The 14,299-nt window shown below is 41.5% G+C and overlaps 1 protein-coding gene across 3 annotated transcripts in view; it reads left to right on the forward strand.

Annotated features, from left to right (window-relative positions):
- Nucleotides 1-14,299, forward strand: part of GALNT7 (polypeptide N-acetylgalactosaminyltransferase 7) — a 120,490-nt gene that overhangs the window by 102,668 nt on the left and 3,523 nt on the right. For all 3 annotated transcript variants that reach the window (XR_005065899.1, XM_037042146.1, XM_037042145.1), the window contains exons 7-11: nt 2,172-2,289; nt 3,779-3,901; nt 7,048-7,266; nt 10,947-11,045; nt 11,737-11,865. Coding sequence is in view for 2 of the 3 variants with exons in the window: in XM_037042146.1 (XP_036898041.1) it covers nt 2,172-2,289; nt 3,779-3,901; nt 7,048-7,266; nt 10,947-11,045; nt 11,737-11,865 (688 nt within the window). In the remaining variant the exon portion in view is untranslated. The remainder of the gene's footprint in view (nt 1-2,171; nt 2,290-3,778; nt 3,902-7,047; nt 7,267-10,946; nt 11,046-11,736; nt 11,866-14,299) is intronic.

The raw sequence follows: 14,299 nt of genomic DNA on the forward strand, positions 1-14,299 counted from the left end.
GTTGTATTCTTTGGGGTCCTTTATCCGGAACATTTGTATCCCAAAGGAGTGACTCCAAAGGAAATGCTTGTCAAATGTTAGTATAGGCTTCTAAATATGTCTAATTTCATGTTTCCGATCTTATGGTTCTGCTTTTGGTCTCTCTTTCCCTGTTATACTATTGATAATGTTAGAACTCTGTTTTTGGAAGGTGTTTCCAATGTCATGCAAATGCTGGTGGGATTTGGGCATGTCATGATGGCAAACATAAAGAAATTATAGAACTTTAAGCTTAATTTGACATTTTCCAAATTTCTCTTTGAAGTTATTTTTCAAAATAGTCCAGGAACTTACTGCTTACTCGCTTACCTGACTAACATAATTCTAGGAGGAAAAAAAGAGGTATTGATTATATTCTTTATTTCTGACAATTCCATCAGCTAGTAAAGAAAATTTTTCCCAGTGGGCTAGAAAAATTTAAGGAAAATTTCTCTTTAAAAGACTCACTGGTTTTCATGTTAAGATTCATTTTCAAATATATGCTGAGGTAAGTGGGAATGTATTTAAAGATCAAAAAGGCAAAGTTATAATAGAGTAATTTTAAGGAGCAGTTAAAGAAATATGACAAAGAAATATAGCCAAAAATGTAATAGTGCTAATGTTCTGTGAGTTAGGCAGTATGTGTTAAGAAGAAAGGGAATAAGAGAATAACTTGGCCACAATGTGATTTTTGTTTAACATTGAATATATTACTTGATTCATTATTTGTCCACTCGACAAATATTTAATGAGCATTTACTATGTGCCAGGCAGTTTTTCCTGGGAATAAGTTTTTAAAAGATCAGTTACCTAGTGATACTTAAAATATAGTGGACGAGACAGAAATTAAACAGAAAACTACACAAATAACTCTGGAATAGCAACCGCAATAAGTGGTGTGAAGAGAAATGCCTCATCCAGCCTGGAAGATCCAGACTGGCCCCCTTGCCAAAGTGTCGCTGGAGCTGAGACCTGAAGGATAAGGAGTCAACCCTGTGGAGGAGGAGGAAGAACATTTCGGGCGAGTGGACAGCACAGATGAGGCCCTGAAACAGAAGGGAGTATGGCAAGTTCAAGGCACCAGGAGAGCAGCGAAGAACTCAGAACGAGGGAGCCAGCTGAGCCTCAGAGTGGAGAGAGGCTGGCAGCAGGGGACCCATGTTGGGTCCCCTCTGCCTGCTGGGCAGGTAGACTTGGGTGTGGGCAGAATAGAACTAAGGACACAAGTTATGAAGTTACTGCAGCAGTCCAAGCAGTGGCAGTGTGGTGAAGTCGGGAAGAGGTGGACAGATTCAAAATATATCTTCAAGGTAGAATTAAGCGGAATTAGTGATAAATGGAATATTAGATAGGTGATGATGTAGAAGGTACTCTAATGGAGGCATCTCCTTAAGAATCATGATGAATTAATAATAATTGTTCAGCGTGGGGGACACAGGCAACAGAATGTTAATTATTCTCCTCTCACTTCTAATGACAGGAGTGGCTTGTCCCTAAAAAGCTACCAAATGTTTTTTCCCTTGTCCCTAAAAAGTACCAAATTCAAGATTCCATTCAAGAAGCCCTACAGATTACCAGTTAGCAGTCCTGCCTCCTAGCCTAGTAAATAGCTCAGTCTGTTTCTTCCGTGTCATTTCTGTGCTACATTTGCAAACTCTGAATGGACTGTGTTCTGAGATGAATTACACCCTCACTTGGCAAGCCCTGAAGCTATAAAATTTAAAAATGACAGACTGCTTCCATTGTGTACAGTTTTGCCCATCCCATAATGACTCGTGAATCATTGTGGGAGCAGTTAGCAGACCAGGACTTGAGTGGCTTAGGATTTTTAGTTGTGAAAGAGAAAATTCTACTTTGACTAAATCTAAAAGCTTAATATTTAAATCAACAAAAGAACCAAGGCTCCCTCTAATGGTGAAATGATGTGATGCTCTACTTTTTAATGAGCTCTATAATTCAATTTCAATGAGAAGTTTTGGTAAATTCATTAAGGAAATATGAAAAGATCGTTTTGCAAAAGCTTTATAGTTTCTTAATGTTTAGCCATCATTCTGTCCCCTCTATGCATTAGTTAGACTGCATTCCAAAAAAGCTTGCTGTCTGTTGGTGAAGGGGGTTGTCTTCAATAGTTACTGAAGTGTTTCTTTTTTTAGGTCCCCAGCCATGGCTGGTGGATTATTTGCCATTGAACGAGAGTTCTTCTTTGAACTGGGTCTGTATGATCCAGGTCTCCAGATCTGGGGCGGTGAAAACTTTGAGATCTCATACAAGGTAACAGTTCATTTAAACAAATGATGTTTTCTAAGTAGTGGCTGACTTTTGTGACTTTCGGATAAGGCGGGGTTCTTTGTGGGGGTGGGGTGGAATAACTACTAAAAGCATTTCTCTAAATTATAAGGAATGACTAGCAAAAATGTATGCCTTTGAAGGACAATAGGGCAGAGTGCAAGCTCCAGACTTACTACACGTTTACATGGCTCCGTTGTAAAACTGAGGCCAGCAAGCTTCAGCCATAAAACACACCTCCTCACTTCCTGTCTGAGGCTTTCTGTACTTGGAGCCTTTTGTTATAGAAGCCCTTTGGAGAATCTGCATGTGTTGGGGCCACATTTGACCATCCCCTGGCCTAGTTACCCTTTATTACTGTAGGACGTGCTTCAGGGCAGAAGCAGATCCCCATGACGACTCTGCGTCCTCAGACTGACCGTGGAGCTGCCTTTCTGCAGCGCCCCCATCACTGGAGCATAATGCCTTCCACGCCCCATTTCCCAAAAGAGAGACAAAAACCTACCGTATATCACAGTTTGAGTTAAACAAATACGCACTACCTTGTCTTAAATGTCCAGTGCTTAGTACTGTGAGGAAGGAGAATAACTCGGTCTTTGCTCTCAAGGAACTCACAGTCAATAAGAGATTAGAATGATACTCAAATTCATGGTATGATGATAAGGTAGAATGCCATTTGGTTGGTGTGATTAAGAAATAGCATCCTGCTGGAGGTGGAGTTGGAGGCAGAACGAGAAAGACGGGCATGGCGTCAATAAGCAGAGATAAAGGCAGGGCAGGGAGTCTTCCAAGCAAGTAGAATAGGGAGAGGTCCAACGGTGAAACATGATGTGTTCGGGATATAGTAAGGAACACAGTTTGGGCAGAATCCGACAGCATGAATGAGACGGGGACATCAAGAAGATAAAGTGGACAGGTTCGTTAGCACCATATTGAAGAGAGCCTTTCATGCTGAGCTAAGAGATTTTTACTTAATTTGATAAGCAGTGGAAACCCATTGACGATATTAAGCAAGGGAATAACATGACCCAAAGCTCCTCTTTGGCTAGAATAATTGCTTGCTATAAATAAGGATAGCATTGAAGAGAGAGAAGCCAGAGGTGAAGAAGCCAGGCAGGAGATTATTATAATAATCACCCAGTTGGAAAATATATTAGCAATGGAAATGATGAATGATGTTAGGAATGGAGACTCTGCATAGTTTGACAAGGTTACATTGGAAAAGGCTTGCTTGCAGCCGCCATTACATAGGAGGAGGCTCGTAAGCAGCAGCATATTACTGCTTTCCTTACTGCCTCCTTTGGTATTATATGAGTTTAGAAAACAAGCAAGTAACTGTAAGATTTGTTTAGTTAATAAATCCCTGTGGACGCCGTATCTAATAAAGATTTCAGACTCCCAGTTATAAGATGAATTTTCAGCTGTAATTTATTTTGGCATTTGAAACAACTTTTATATGTATTTTCCTTGACAGATATGGCAGTGTGGTGGCAAATTACTGTTTGTCCCCTGTTCTCGGGTGGGACATATCTACCGTCTTGAGGGCTGGCAAGGGAATCCTCCACCCGTTTATGTTGGGTCTTCTCCGACTCTGAAGGTAAGTCTTTTGGTTGGAAGTGGAGAAGGTTAGGGAACTGACATGTATGTACCACATGCTGTGGTAGTCAAGTGAATATCAGCTCACTGAATGGGAACATCTCTTAAGCAATCCAACACGGCCTCACGTGTACCTTAGGCTAGACTTATTCATGAAACATCTTATTGTTCTTTGAGATTTTTCATTGTATCCCACTCGGAGTAAGAAGTCCGTATTGAATGTTCTCCACGAGGACAATGCAGATAAATTCAAAAAGCACTGACACCCTGTAGGAAAGCAGTGGAAAGGAAAAAATATCAGCTTCCATGAGTCACAAATGAGTAAAATGTTTTTTTAATATATATATTTATTTTAAATACATAAAAATGGCAAACAGCTGTATCCTGCAAGACCTAATTTCACAGCAACATGTACTACAGACATTTTCCCAGAATGTACTGTGCTGGATGGTGGGGTTTACTTTGTTGCCTTAAAAAAATTAATCATATCGAATTTTTGTAGTAGGCAAAAGCAAATTTTGAACAGTGCTTGCAAAAGATTCATGTGTTTTGTCCCTCAGACCAAGGACAAACCAGGGAAGCTTCCAAGAGAGGCGAGATGTTCCTTTGCTTGGAGGCTGCCGGCCCCTGTCCTTGACAGCACAACTTTAAAGTGTCTAAGTTCTGGGACCCTCTAACTCTGGTGCCCTTCCTTGCCTGGAGTCCTTAGCCACGTCAAGGGCAGAAGGAAGATGGTTATTGGCGGTAGATACAACTTGGGACAGTTCCTAAAAGGGGAATAGGTGATGGAGGTGGAGGTAGCTAGCCTTTACAAACAAACACAGAGCTTTCTAACTGGCCAAATTATCTTAGAAGGGACGAACTAGCGCCCCAGCTACAACAGGGGGTGAGACTAGCATCCCCACATAGAAACAACAATGCACCAAATCAACACCCGACCTGACTGCCACTGCAGGAAAAGAACCTGACCTTTGAGTCAGATCCACCATCGTGAAGAGCTGATGAAAGTCAGGTGATTCAAGCAGATGATTCTATGCTGATGGGAAAAGGAAAAGAGGAGAAGGAAATACTCACCCACTCTAAAAATGTAATGTAGCTCTCATGAAAACTACTCAGTGGATGTCCTGTTCAGCAGGCCCTCAGTGAGTGCCCCAGATGTGCCGGGCACCTTCTTTTCTCCAATGTTGGCGCCAGGCACTTCAGTCACCAGAGTGCCAATGGCCTAGGTCAGCTTCCCCAGCCCATTTGTCTTCTCTGAGCTTCAGACCGTAATCAGTTGTCTTCTAAAATTATCCCCCTAGATATTTCAATGTCAACATAGTCAAACTTTTAAACTTTTCCTGAAAAATGATTCCTTTTCCCATATTCTCTATTCTCCCGTGAATTCTCTGTTCTCCCATGAGTGAAACGTAGGGGGCATGTTAGAGTTGTGTAACTCACCTCTCACCTTACGAAGCCCTGATAAATCTACCTTAGACATACCTCTTAAGTCCATTGCTTACTGTGCTTAGTGCCGGTCTTCAGATCTCTCCCACGGATATTAAACAGCCTCCCATGTGGCTCTCTGCCATCAACTTCATGTCCTTCTCTCCATCGTCCACTCCCACCAGCGATACTCCCTTGAAAATTAAATCTGATGTCTGTTACCTGCTTAAAACCTTTTGCTGCCTCTCATATAAAATATAAATAACAATAACTGCTAACCCTTGTTGATTGCCTACTAGGTACCAGGCACAAATCTAAATGCTTTCCATAAGTTTTTTTAATTTTTACAACGCACCATAAGGTAAAGACTATGATGATTCTCATACTAAAATGAGGAAAATGAGGCAAGTTTTCCCTTTGAACCCTGCATTCCATTTATGGAAAACCACTTGGAGGAGTCCAAATGCACCTTGACTTGTGACTCTTCATTTGCATTTCTGCTTGCCCCCTATTTGATTCTCACCTAACTAACCATTTTTCTCGATTGAGCCATCCAGCATCCCCCCATGGTGCCTCTCTGGCCCCCTCCACCCCAAACAAATGTTTTCTTATTTTTGATGCTGTAACCCTATGCATATATGCTTAGTTCTTCACATTCATTAGTATCTAGAAGACATGGACTATGTCTAATTTTGGATGGCTTTACAAGGATTCAAAATACTTAGCTATAATATCTCATGCTCTTTTTAGGATACTGCAGCTTCAAACTGTCTTGAAGCCACTGGCTTTTACAAGAGCATATTCATCCTTTCAAAGTTATCTTGTAGTCCAGAAAAATATGTAACAAGAACACTAGGTTTTCCTACTGCTGATGTAAAACAGGGTCGACTACTATAGCCGATGGGCCAGATCCAGCCCTTTTTAGTAAATCAAGGTGTATTGGGGCACAGCCCACACCCATTTGTGTATACATTGCCTACGGCTACCTTTTCAGCAAGTTGAGTAGTTGCAACGGAGGCTGTAGGCCCACTAGGCCCCAAATGCTTACACTCTGGCCCTTTATCCATGAAGTTTGCGTATGCATGACAGAGAAGGCCAAGGGGCTAGACTAAGCATGTACTAAATCTGCCATCTATATGTATGCCTACAGGCAGCATTCAGTAAAACCTTAGAAGTTAAATCTTTGCCAGTTACCACAATGTCGACTGATTTGCACTAACTGTGGAAAATACCCAGTTGATTCCGGGTTATGGTGAAATGATCCTATTATGGTGGTAAGAAGATGAACAAAGCCACTTACAAAAACGTGTTGCATTAAACAGAGCTATTGTTTGTCGTGATGGTTTCTGAAATGGGATTTTTCCCTACGTATACTAGTAGTATGGAGATAGTTCTGGGAGGAGTATCGGCGTCTAGTCGGCCAGTCATAAACCCTCCCTAGGTATCCGCTTCTTCCTGTAGAAGCAGGATGCAGTATATTCTCTGAGGCTGGATATGCTCTCGCAGCCAAGAGTCTGTGTCTGTCACTCTTTAGTTGAACATGCGTGATGATTTTATCCTTGGCTGTCGACACACTCTAGTCACTAGCTCAGCTGCATTCGTGGTGGAATTACTGAAATAAGTTTGTTTCCTGTTGGTCATATTCCCTATGTCTAAGATAAGCTCTTTATGATGTTACAAATATTTTTATTTGTCTCATGGCAGTCACTTTCTTTTTCACAGAATTATGTCAGAGTTGTGGAGGTTTGGTGGGATGAGTACAAAGACTACTTCTATGCTAGTCGTCCTGAATCAAAGGCGTTAGCCTATGGGGACATCTCTGAGCTGAAAAAATTTCGAGAAGATCACAACTGCAAGAGTTTCAAATGGTTCATGGAAGAAATTGCGTATGACATCACCTCACACTACCCTTTGCCACCCAAAAATGTTGACTGGGGAGAAGTAAGTATCAGCAGTATTCAGATCTCCAAGTGTGTGTGTTTGGAGACCGAGTTTGGGGGAAGGCAGAGAGAGATGGAAGTGAGTGAAAGAGAAGAATTCTTGGAGGAAAGTTTGGGTAAAAACTGTCTGGTAACTTCCCCCTCCTTTCCACCAGGCAGTGACAACTGTCCTGATACCCGGCCCCACGTCCCCTCCTCTCAGCCTTTGCATGTGGGTCTTCCTAGTCGGGAAGGAACACTGTCCTCTCTCGCCAGCTCCTGCCGCTTCTGTTTCCTCCCCTCTGACTCCCTTCCTTGGCTAATTCCAACTTACCCTATTGCTCTCAATGTGGAGATCACCAGTCCTGAAAAGCCTTTTTTATTCTTTCCCACTCCCATCAGAGAGTCTCAGTACTGTGATTTTTTCGTGAATTTTCGTAACACAAAACCACCCCTCTCTCAGCTGGTCTGTAAGTGCTTGTTCACCATTGTGTCCCAGTGAACTAACGCAGAGGCCCCCCTAGGCAGGAGGCACTCAGACAATGCTTGCCAAGTGAAGGAGTCAATGAACGGTAATTGAAAGTAATTAAAATCAATGGCATTGATCTGCGTTGTCCTTTCTTCAAACTTTCCTTTGTAAGTGGGAGCATTTCTCACTCATCCACCCTTGCAGGAGCTACCTCATAATTATACTAAACATACCATGAAATTTCCATTCTACGTTCTTTTATTTAATTTTGTGTCCAGCAAATACTGGTTGGGGACCTACTATGTGCCAGTCACTCTTCTAGACAGAAAACAAGGCGAATGAGGTCCTTTTCCTCAGAGACCTTGCATGCTAGTGGATGAGAGACAAAAACAAAAACAAAAAAAAAACCAGGGAAAACGTGTTTGTGATGATGCTAGGTGGAGGTAAGGGCTGTAATGGAAATAAGCAGTCGATGTTCAAGAAGACATAGGGACTGGGTAGAGGAGGCTTCTCTGAGGAGAGGACATTTATAATCTGAGATCGAATAATGAAGAGCCCGGAAAGTGTTCCAGGTAAAGAAAATGGTGACTTGAAAGGCTCTGAGCCAGGAAATGCTTTGCATGTTTGATAAGCAGAAAAGAGCAGAGTAAATCGGGTGAAGTGGCAGGCAGGTGAGGAGGGGGCCTGCTATCCTAAGTGTCATGGAAAATCATACGAGGGCTTTAAACAGAAAGGCAGCATGATTTGATCTGCGCTCAGGATAGATAACAAGTGAGGACAGCAGGCTCTCTCTTGATGTTCTGGACTTGCGAATGGCCCGGGCGGGGCCATCCTGTAGATGGTGAGCTGTGTATTAATGATACTGACACCCGGGACGCACGCCCGAGATAGCGTCTAAGGATGTATGTTTGGAGCCACCACCGGGTGGATTGTTTTGTGGGACTGAATGAGAAAAACACAGATGGAAAAAAGAAGACAGGATCCGTTCCGAAAGAATTCCAACTTCTCAAGTTTGGGAATAGAAGCCAACCAAGGACACTCTGCTACTCTCTGCACCTCTTGTTTTACTGCCTTTTTTCCTGTACACTTGTTTCACTTCTGTGTGCTACGAGACCATAGCCCCTGGTAGTTCAGACTCCATTTTTGATCATCTTTTAACCTCCGAGAACACCTAATTAGTATAGTTGCCTTCTATGTAAAAGAAGAGAATTCGCTCGGTGACCTTGTCCAGTCTCATGGCTTTAAAACCATCTACGAGCAGTGACTCCAGTTTCTACCTTCAACCTAAGTCAACCCCCAGAGCTCAGACAAGTATATCCAACTGCCTGCTTGGCATCTCCATTTGAACGTCTAATACACATTTCACACTCACCTTATCCCGCACTGACCTCCCTGTCTCCCCTCTCCAGACTGCTCGGGCCGAAGCTGTGCAGTCTATTTTGAATCCTTTCCTTCTCTCTCACTTTACATTTAGATGCAGACTCCAACCCTTTCTTACTCTGGTCTAAGCCACCACATCTCGCTGAGGCTACCTTTGCCTTCCTACATCCTGTTCTAAACACAGCAGTCAGAGTGACCTTTTTGAAGGGGTCCTGTTACTCCTGTGTTAGAAACCCGCAGTGACAGCCCTGCTCCTTTGGAGGGAAGGCAGTCCTTTCTAGCGCCCTCTTGGGCCAGCATGTCCAGCCCCATTCCTCTCTAGCCTCACCTGCTTCCACTACTCCTCACTTAGTCCAGCCCCTCCGACCTCCTTACTTAATGCGGGAAGCCTTTGCTGTTGCCTCTGCCTGGAGTGTTTCCCTCTGCGTGTGTGGCTAACTCATATGTATACCTCAAGTCTGCTTAAATGTTACTTTCTCACAGAGATCCACCCTGCTACCCCCAACACTCCTAGACACACACCCCGTAAACTTGCTTTTTTTCTTTTCTGTTCATGGCACCTTTCTCTTTTTTAAAAAAAATATTTTATTTATTTATTTCTAGAGAGAGGGGAAGGGAGGGAGAGAGAGAAGGAGAGAAACATCAATGTGTGGTTGCCTCTTACGCACCCCGTAACTGGGAATCAAACCTGCGACCTTTTGGTTCACAGACAAGCATGCGATCCACTGAGCCACACCAGCCAGGGAATAAATACCTGTTCCTTTCTAACTAACATACCACTTAGAGTTTTGCCTTCTATTCTGTCTTTCCTTCCCTAGAATATAAGCTCACTGGGGCAAGGACCTTTATTTTGTTCACAGGTATATCAGAGCCTACAATCTACCTGGCACAGTACTCCCTTAATATTTGATGAGTAAATAAATGCAGAAGTAAATAAAGGTGGAATTTTCTGCCTTCCCTTTACAGTCTCACTCTGACTATGTCTTTGGTTTAACCTCTTCCCATTGTGTCCCCGGCACCTTGTACTTCCCCTTGTCCTCGCTGCACATTCCAGGGTAAGCCCCCACCAGCTGCTCCATGGGTGCAGGAGAGGCTCCTTCCTCCACGTGTTCATCCCCCCTCAGTCCTGACTGACTCTTAGCCCTCAGCTTCCCTACAGACCCGAGGGTCCTCAGGAGACTTGCTTCTCTTTGTATCTTCTAAAGCTCTTATATTGTCCCAGGTACTCAGTCCGTATATACTGACTGAATGAGTAAAACATTTTACCCAAATACTATGGTAATTTATAATTGAGATATATAATATTTCCAAAAAGGAAAAAGGTTGTTTTTATACAAAATGCGCATTTCTAAGGTGGAAACCTGTGTCAGCTTTTCACTTACATTATCCGGTTCCCAGAACTTTGTCCCCCTGGGTTCCTGGAGACGGCGGCCGAACGTGCCACGTAGCCATTTGGGAGTTACCCGGCAAACTCAGTTGTGGTCTGGACCTCCAGGGCCAGTGTCTCTGACCACTGCAGTTAGGTAACTGTCCGCTTCTCCCTCACATGAATTATCATGAGCTTGAGACTGTATTCAAGAGTGTCTTTTAATTTCTTTTCTTCTGTAGCATTGCATCAAAATCTATAGTCCAATGCCCTTTGTCAGAAGGAGCTCATTTGGATATCGACTTAAAGACCATAAATTATTTGAAAGATGAGTGCCGTCCTCTAAACCCCTCTGAGACAGACAATACACTAATCACCTGGCATTACCCATACCCAGATCTCCACTGTGGGACTCTTTACTCTCGTGTCAGGAATTAGTAAGAACTGAACGGTTACCTGCCTTCCTGGTCTTGGTTCCTTTTTTTAGATCAGAGGCTTCGAAACCGTTTACTGCATTGATAGCATGGGGAGGACAAACGGGGGCTTTGTGGAGCTAGGACCCTGCCACCGGATGGGAGGGAATCAGGTGAGTAACCTCTCACGTTGAAATTGCGTCTTCAATGAGGACTGCCAGGCCTATGGGTCATGGGGTTTCTTTTGCTTTTCAATTTGGTGATAGCGTTTGTTTGGGAAAGTAATAACGTCAAAACATTCTGTGAAGAAACTAACAATGCTAAATCTTTCTGTTAAACAAGGGGATAATGGCAGTATTGCTTTTCACACAAGCAGTCAGAATCTAGAATTTTTGTCTAAGAAATCAGACAAATCTTGTCTCTAGTCTTGTGTGAGACTCTAACTATATAAGCCGAGCTCCCTAACAATTTCATTTGCAAACATTATTCAGTATTACACATTTTCTCTCAGTATGCTGGAGTGTTATGCCAATAGTATATATTTTCCTACTTTATGTACTTTTCTTGCCTTTAATTTAGATTGTGAACGTTAGGTCTGTTATCACTTTTTTATTTTCTCACATTGTTGGTACACGATAGATGTGTGTTAATGACCCATTTTACACCTGAAAGGCTAACGAATGTAATCCTTCAGGTGTGAGTACAGGTTTTGGCTCACATCAGAATGAATTTATTTCCTGTCTTTGGACTTAATGGTTCTGAACATACAAAAAATTATAGGAAAGTAAGATAGCCGTTGAGTGTATTTGTTTTTGTATACCAGCAGAGAAGGTGCCTGTTATTTTTTCCTTCTTTTTTTAATAGCTTTTCCGAATCAACGAGGCTAATCAACTCATGCAGTATGACCAGTGTTTGACAAAGGGGCCTGATGGATCAAAAATCATGATTACACACTGCAACCTGAATGAATTTAAGGAATGGCAGTACTTCAAGGTATTCTGCAGTTCAGCTTAGGAAATAATAAGTATATGCTCTTTGGTTTTAATAACAGCTGTCATGTAGAATTTAGATGTATAAATCTTAAAACCAGCAGTCAAATTGACTTGTGTTCCCCTCTCATTTAGCCATTTTATTTTCCAGAGCGCTAGTGACTCATTGTTCCATAGTGAAGCATCGCTTTTATTCTCTGGTGCAGTATTGCATGTAATGAGATCACAAGGTGTCCACGAAGACCCACTAATTTCTGTAACCTGGGAAAATCTGTGAGGATAAATAGATGTAACATAAAAAAATACCGTGTTTATATTTCATGTTGTCCAGCAGGTGGCGTTGGAGACAGACTAATAACACTTAAAGCTAGGCCTTCACAACTTCCTTACTGCTATTCAGAAAATACAGAAGTTCCATGAATGTTGCCTGTTTCATGCTTTAAAGGTCATATTTACTTATTTAGCTGACGCTCTGGGAGGGAACAGTTTTTCTCTTTTAGCCGTGAATACTCAGCATCCTATGCCAAATGGAGAATTCCAACATATCAATTGCTTTATGCATTTTTTAATTTTCAAAGTCTAGACTTGGCTAAAATAAATTCATTTTAAAACAAAGTTGGGAATGCTGCCTCAAACTGAAAGAACCTGGCAACCCTCAACTTTATTTACTCATTTAATATTTTTATAATTACTCTGTTGTGGAAGCGTTTGCTATGCAGGTTTGTTATTATGACCCAGCTTAATATTCCCAGTCATCAACATTCATAGGTATATTACTGTGAAGAGGTGAGTATGTGTCAGGTGCTGATTTTTTTTTAATAACAAGTTAGGAAAAAGAAAATCAACATAAATTTTGAAGATCAGAGCATTTATTTCCACAAAGACATGAATAATAGCAATATTTGAAGTATACTCAATATATTTGAATATTTGAAGTATACTCAAGGGTCAAGTTTTAATAAAACTAATAACTTCTGCTTCATCGAGGACATTCTTAAGTGAAACTGACTTTTTTAAAACTGGGCATGTGTGGCCGTGAAGAACGTGACTACTAGCAGTTTTGTGTCACTGCTTAATTTATGCTGGGGGGCCAGCACTTTTACCCACCGTTGCTTTTGCACCATCAGTATAAATGTCAATACAATGAAAAAGACAAATGGGATCTTTGTATTATGAAAATAGTTTTCACCTTACAGACAGAATGTTAGATAATCTGAGTACCCCCATCTGAGAAGCCCTGAACTATGTGAAGAAACCTACAACAGATGATGAGGGCTATCCCGAGGCATGTGCAGTGGGGATGGAAGGATGCAGGCCAAGGACATTGCGAATATCGTGACTTCTTAACAGGAAGGGAGGGAGAGAGGGAGGGAAAGTGCAGCACGAATGCTTCTATCCTGAGGACTGGAAAAGCTAATGTTATTAGTCAGAATAGGAACTAGAGAAATAGATTTGGAGGGAAATACAATGAATGCTGGTTTGTTTACACTGAATTTGGTACCAACAGTACACTGTGACTTATAAGTCATATGCATTCGTATAAACAATAAAAGCACCCTGGCTGGTGTAGCTCAGTGGATTGAGCCCGAGCCCGTGAAGCAAAGGGTCACCTGTTTGATGCCCAGTCAGGGCACATGCCTGGGTTGCAGGCCAGGTCCCCAGTAGGGGACACATGAGAGGCAACCACACATTAATGTTTCTCTCCCACTCCTTCTCCTTCCCTTTCCCTCTTTCTAAAAATAAATAAATAAAATGTTTTTATAAAACAATAAAAGCACTTCGAAGAATGGCAATTGAGAAATACAAAGTCAGATGTATGTTTGGTTGGTTGAAGCCTGTCCATTTTGCTTGCAGTATCCATTATCTTTAAAAAATTTTTTTTTATTTTTCAAGTGTGGTTGTTATCCAATATTATATTAGTTTCAGTTGTACAGCATAATGGTTAGACATTTATATAACTTACAAAGTGATTCCCTCCAATAAGTCTAGTACCCACCTTGTACTATAGTTATTATAGTTATTACAGTATTATTGACTGTATTTCCTAGGCTGTACTTTACATCCCCATGACTATTTTGTAATGGAACAGAAATATACCCATACCTATTTGAGTAATTAATCTATGACAGAGGGGACAAGAATATACAATGGGAAAAGACAGTCTGTAAAGTAAATTGTGTTGGGAAAACTAAACAGATACATGTAAAAAAAATGAAACTAGATCACTTTCTTATACCATATATAAGAATAAACTTAAAATAGATTAAAAACTTAAATGTAAGGCTTGAAATCTTAAAACTCCTAAAAGAAAACATAGGCAGTAACCCTCTGACATGCTCTTAGTATTTTTTTTGGATATGTGTCCTCAGGCAAGGGAAACAGAAGAAAAAATAAGTGGGACTACATCAAACTAAAAGGTTTTTTCACCGCAAAGGAAA

The sequence above is a fragment of the Sturnira hondurensis genome, unplaced genomic scaffold (assembly GCF_014824575.4).
Source record: "Sturnira hondurensis isolate 20B ecotype Veracruz unplaced genomic scaffold, ASM1482457v3 Scaffold0003693, whole genome shotgun sequence".
Classification (NCBI taxonomy): Eukaryota; Metazoa; Chordata; class Mammalia; order Chiroptera; family Phyllostomidae; genus Sturnira; species Sturnira hondurensis.